This window comes from Lactuca virosa, chromosome 5, assembly GCF_052849685.1.
Source record: "Lactuca virosa cultivar CGN04683 chromosome 5, Lactuca_virosa_CGN04683_v6, whole genome shotgun sequence".
NCBI lineage: Eukaryota > Viridiplantae > Streptophyta > Magnoliopsida > Asterales > Asteraceae > Lactuca > Lactuca virosa.
The window spans coordinates 329,373,934-329,380,170 of record NC_136430.1 but is presented as its reverse complement, the minus strand read 5'-3'; the positions used below and the strand labels follow the sequence as shown (position 1 = coordinate 329,380,170).

Below are 6,237 nucleotides of genomic sequence, written 5' to 3'. Positions count from 1 at the left end.
TATTATACAAAGTAATTATAAAAATAAACTTACAATCTTGAACTATTTTTTCGCAACTCCTTTAGAGCTTTCTCTAGCAACCCGCCTTCCTCCAATAAAGATATATGGGCAATCTCTAAATATTACTAAAACAAAACCTTAAATTCTTCATTGAAGAAACATCAACCCTTGATTGCATTTCCCTCCTTTAGTCTCCACCTTAGGATCATTTTGCTGACATCATCCTGACCCAACATAATACACGCGCCTCCCGAATAAAACTTCCTTCTTACGATTCTTTCCTTCATTCTTATGTTTTCTCTCTAAACAATCAACACAATCAGCTCCCCTGAAACTCAATAGATATGAACCCTAACCCCTTCCTTCTCCTTCCTTCTGCCGATATGCATAACCCCATTGATTTCATCTATACATGGAATCGATCCTATGCGTTCTACTAAATAATGAAATGGAATCGATCCTATGCGTAACCCCAGGAATTCCTGAGGGGCACCGCGTCGACCATCAACGATTTTCGACCATCAGTTTCTTTTCCACCCATCGTTCCCGATTCCCCATCAACTCTCCGCGTCGACCATTTGTCGTTCATCACCAAAACAAAAGGCATTGGTTACACGACTTGTTAAAGAGGGAACCGGAAAGACGACATTAGCAATCGGCGATGGAGCTAACGATGTCGGAATGATTCAAGAAGCCGACATCGGAATCGGAATCAGTGGAGTTGAGGGAATGCAGGCGGTTATGTCGAGCGACATCTCAATTGCTCAATTCCGGTTTTTGGAACAATTGCTATTAGTCCATGGACATTGGTCTTACCGAAGAATTTCTTCAATGTTAAGAATTCTGTAAAAAAAAATCCCCAAATTTGATGCACAAGGGTATGTCGTATATTGAATATTTGATTGATTTTGTTGGTTTAATTTTTGCAGATATGCTATTTTTTCTATAAAAACATCGTATTTGGAACCACGATTTTCTTGTATGAAGCTTATGCATCATTCTCAGCTCAACCTGCGTATAATGATTGGTATTTGTCTCTTTACAATGTCTTCTTCACATCGCTTCCTGTCATTGCATTGGGAGTATTTGATCAAGATGTATCTTCTCGATTTTGTCTCAAGGTATTGAAAATTCAAATATTGTATCTTTTTTATTTAATGGATTTAATGGAGACAAGACTTATTAGAGTTTTTTTCTTTTTGACTTATGAAAACCTAGAAGAATGTTCTTTTCTCTATTTGGGAGAAGCTTTGGGCATTTTGTACAAGTTGTAAAGAAAGATGTCGATTTTCTCAAGAAGAATTTCAGTCTCCTTCTTGGCCTCGGTCTTATTATCCAGGTTTTGCTTTTTCTCACTTTCTCCATAATCTCTATTTTTGGCATAATTTACTTGTAATTATAATTTCAAGAAATCCTGCAGCTATTTCTTCAAATTATTTCCATTTCCACCTTTTGTTGATATCTACGCTAAATGACCAATTTCATTCGACAGCCGAACTTCACTTGCTCATGCTCATGCCAATGAAGATAACCATATTGCTGATGCTGAATTTGATGGGTTTGAATTGGAAATCAGTGCTCTTGTCATGAAACTAAGGCCAATCAAACAGGTATGTGATCTGTCTTATTATTCCTTTTAAAAATTTAAGTTATTGTTTTATAGAAGATTACAATAAGATAAGATATCTCTTCTTTCAGGAGTCTTTAATTCGTGTTAACAACAAACTTATATTGTTGGCATCCCTTAGTAATTCATTGGAGTAAATTGTCGATTCTATAGAAAGGCAAGTTCTTATTTTATGTATCGATATATGAAACACATGTTTTTTTTAAAGAAAAGATGTGTCATGTAATCTACAGGTTTGGAAATGCATCAGCAAAAGCATCTGATGAAGAAGTGGTACAAGAACAGAATGATGTTAAGCCGACACCTGGGCATGGGCATCATAAACTCCCATGTTGGGGTTATCTTCTTTAAAGCTCACTGGTTTGCTCCGTTTGATCTTCAATTTCTTCTCCTCTTTTTGTGTTTGGGTTTCTGTTTTACTCCATGTTGATTTTGATTTCGATATATATCATATAAGTAACAGTTGAACAAGAACTCATCCATGGAGTTTCTGCCACCAATGATCACAACAACACAATAAGAACATGTTAATCCAAAGTCAAACACCCTTTTGTGTTTTTCCAAATCCATTTTCAATCAAACAAATCATAACTCTGGATAGATTAATTTCCTTGGATTCAGGAACACTATGGAGTACAGTTGCTTACATCATCACTGCAGTCTAATCTTTCATGTACGTATTTGTACGTAGTTTCTACATTTAAGTAGTATTATTCGGTCAACAGGTGAAAAACAGGCGTTGCTATGTGGTTGGCTTCAGTTTCTTAACTTCTTTGGGACTGGTGTTGCTTATGTGGTTACAACCTCAACTTGTATGATGTAATTAATTAACTATGCCTCTTTCTCAAATGTTTTCAAAGAGATGTTTATTGTTCATGTATACAACACTTTATCCATACACTTTATCCATACAGAGCAATTCAGAAATCAAATTGTTACCATAAAGAAGGGCAGGAGGCTACATGTGAATATTCGGGCAAAGAGTCTCAATATTTAAAAGATAAATTAGATTACACATGTCAAAGAGTCTCAATATTTATAACTGTTATGTATGGTCTATCAACACTTTACCACCCATGTTTTTAAATTTATAAATACGTAATGTATTAAATATGATTATACTATACTGTTATTGTTGCTATAACTTCATTTATTCTATTCAATATGACAATTTAAGATGCTGTAAGCACTTAATCGATCAGGGGCATTTTAGTAATTTTGTCGAAGTTTATTAAAATATTATATATTTATTATATTTTTCCTTATTCTACAAGCTTTTCAAATTTACATGTCAAAGAGTCTCAATATTTATAACTGTTATGTATGGTCTATCAACACTTTACCATCTATTTTTTTAAATTTATAAATACATAATTTTTAAATATGATTACACTATATTGTTATTGTTCCTATAGCTTCATTTATTCTATTCAATATGACAAATTAAGATGCTGTAAGCACTTAATCGATTAGGGGCATTTTAGTAATTTTGTCGAAATTTATGAAAATATTGTATATTTATTCTATAATTTCCTTATTCTACAAGCTTTTCAAATTTACAGTTTTTTATATGGTAAATATTATCTTAAATATGGTATGATTTTATTTATTTTTTTCTTATTCTACAAGCTTTTCAAATTTACAGTTTTTTATATGGTAAATATTATCTTAAATATGGTATGATTTTATTTATTTTTTCCTTATTCTACAAGCTTTTCAAATTTACAGTTTTTTATATGGTAATTATTATATTTTAGAAGATAGTATGATTTTATCTATTTTCTACTTATATTTGACATGGTATACCGATATTATTTTGGATATCATACCATATATAAAACATCTTTTAAGTATGGAAATGATATTACATTCCAAAATCTTTATGTCATATCAGCGTTAACCAAATTTATATTTTCCTATATTTTGTAAAAATATATTAACCATCTTATATTGATATTATTTTCGATATCATACCATATTTATGAAAATATTGTATATTTATTATATAATTTCCTTATATTAGACATGGTATATTGATATTATTTTGGATATCATACCATAATTAAAACATATCTTAAGTATGGATATGATATTACATTCCAAAATCTTTATGTGATATCAGCATTAACCAAATTTATTTTTCCCTATAAATATACTGTCTACGATTTTTCATTACAAATCAAAATTCTCTCTAACCAATTATCCCCTTCCATTGCAGATAATAGTATTCCATGGCATCTAACAATGCAGATCAGGTCGTCTTTGATAAGGTTGCTGAAATCAACGCATCTAAAGAGTCTTGGAACATACGTGTTAAAGTCGTCATGCTTTGGAAGCCGACCTATATAAACAATCCTAATATGGTCGCAAGCCTGGACATGATTTTAATTGACCAGGAGGTCCTGTTTTTACACCATTTGTTTTTTAGATTATCAATTTCTTATGTTATCTCTATTCAAAAAAATTGAAATTCGATTTTTGTTATGCTTTTTTACTTCTATTCATACAATTTTAACAATTTTAATAATCAACTGTATTATTTTTAAAAATAAACTTTAGTCTATGTAATGAAATCTCTTATTGTTCCTTTTTTTTAATATTTTTTTACACTTTTTTTATCTTTCATTGTCACCTACAGGGAAGTAGAATTCAAGCAACAATAAAAAAAAATCTTATTCCTGTATTTGAATCCCTATTCGATGAAGGAGCTGTCCGGGAGATCAGTAACTTCGCTATGGCTAGCAATGAAAGCGAATACATGCTTGTCCCTCATAAACATAAAATCAATTTCTACAAAACCACAAAAGTTCGTGTATCCAATGATTTTGTTGATACAGTAGATCCTTATCATTTTATCTCTTTCCCAGATTTGCTAGCCAGGAACTTTGACACTCGTGTTGCATTTGGTATGTTATGTTGTTAGTTTAACTTATTTCTATACTTCAATTTTTAATGTAATACACATTTGGATTATTATTACTAATTTATTAAATTTTTCACATAGATTTTCTAGGTGAAGTTGTGTCAACTGATCCCATGCGAGTCATTGTTGAGTATGGAAGAGAGAAAAGGTTAATGAATCTGGTTGCTCAGGATTTAAGGTACACATTCGTATTATTATTACACATTCCCCCGTTTATATTTATCTTTCATTAATAACCACCATGCATATTTAGTGGTACGAGAATTGCAGTCGCTTTGTGGGGCAGTTTTGCAATGAAGCTGAATACTTACATTTCACAACATAATAATGACACTGCTCCTGTTATTATCCTGCTACGTTTGGCCAAACTCAAAATTTGGGGTGGTAAGTGTTTTTTACAACAAATTATCATTTCAACTTCAAAGTAATTACTGACAATATTATTTTACTTTTTTCTTGCAGGTCAGCCTCAAGTTGGTAATTGTTTGTTTGGGTCTAGATTGCATATAAATGATGACATGCCTCAGATTTTGGAGTTCAAATCAAAGTATTTTATTTACCATTTTTAACACATTTATCTTACTAAATCATTTCTTTTGTTGAATAACATCACTTTTTTGTTTATGTAGTCTTAATGCTTTGGATACGAATGTTGATTCTTCTAGCCGTACATCCCAGCTCAACTCAGATACCGTTGTGGCTAATCCAGAGGATTACTATCTCCGTTTTCAGATAAAAAACATTGATGAAATTCCTGATTTTAATGAGGTTTACTTAACATTTTTATATAACAGTTTCCGCATTCTATTATTGTTTTGATTTTATATCTACAATTTATATGAAATAATATTTTAATATGATTCCTTTTTTTTCCTATATATGAAACAGGAAGTTGGTTTAACCATTATCGCTACTATCATTGGTTTTGATATGGATGATGGTTGGTATTCATTTTATTGCCGTGATTGTTCTAAAAAGGTTACTAAAAATGATGATGATGTTGATGCTGGCCCTTTTCACTGTGATGGTTGTGGATTTGTCTCGGATGTATTTGGAAAGTAAGTAATTATTATCTCTTTGACTATGCATGTATTTTACATTTTTCATATATTTCACTGTGTATGTCAAGCTAAATATAAGTATTATGTTATAATTTTTAGGATTAGGATAGTAGTTCGTGTGCAAGATGAAAGTGGCTCTTCTTCGTTTGTATTGTTTGAGCGTCATGTAAAAGATCTTATTCATCGTGGAAACCAATGGTTGATGGACAAAATAGCTAAGGTTTCATAAAATATCTCCGTTATTTAAATGATTGACATATATGATTTTTCTTCTTTAACTTTTCCAACCATTTTATAATGTAAATTAGGATCAAGGGCGACAACAGATACCTGATGAGTTCAAAATTCTTCTAAATAAGAAGTTTGTCTTCAAAGTTCAGATTTCCATGTTCAATCTGCAGAACAACTATCGTGCTTACACTGTGCATAAGTTAACCGATGATGAAAGGGTTCTTGCTGAGGTGACAAAACGGTCACCAAATCATCAACATGATAATATAAATGATAATGGTACTCCTATTAACAAGTCAAATAAGGTTGGTAACTGTCTCATATATTTCCAAAGTCAAACCATGTGCCCTCTCTTCAATATATTTTTCTTTCATTTTTCATGACTTTATGCAAAT

At 31.4% G+C, this 6,237-nt stretch overlaps 1 protein-coding gene across 1 annotated transcript; it reads left to right on the top strand.

The window, feature by feature from the left end:
• The first annotated feature begins 3,858 nt into the window (after nucleotides 1-3,858).
• Nucleotides 3,859-5,119, top strand: LOC145113215 (uncharacterized). The gene is made up of 5 exons (XM_079049330.1): nucleotides 3,859-4,026; nucleotides 4,266-4,533; nucleotides 4,632-4,728; nucleotides 4,804-4,934; nucleotides 5,013-5,119. Exons 1-5 carry the CDS (start codon nucleotides 3,859-3,861, stop codon nucleotides 5,117-5,119), a joined length of 771 nt encoding a protein of 256 aa, XP_078905456.1.
• Nucleotides 5,120-6,237: the final 1,118 nt, after the last annotated feature.

What these genes read in the sequence shown, in the direction of transcription:
- LOC145113215 (XM_079049330.1), top strand. Translation starts at nt 3,859, where the DNA reads ATGGCATCTAACAATGCAGATCAGGTCGTCTTTGATAAGGTTGCTGAA. An exon ending in TGACACTCGTGTTGCATTTG is followed by an intron (nt 4,534 to 4,631) that starts GTATGTTATGTT and finishes TTTTTCACATAG; the next exon opens with ATTTTCTAGGTGAAGTTGTG. An exon ending in CAAACTCAAAATTTGGGGTG is followed by an intron (nt 4,935 to 5,012) that starts GTAAGTGTTTTT and finishes TTTTTCTTGCAG; the next exon opens with GTCAGCCTCAAGTTGGTAAT.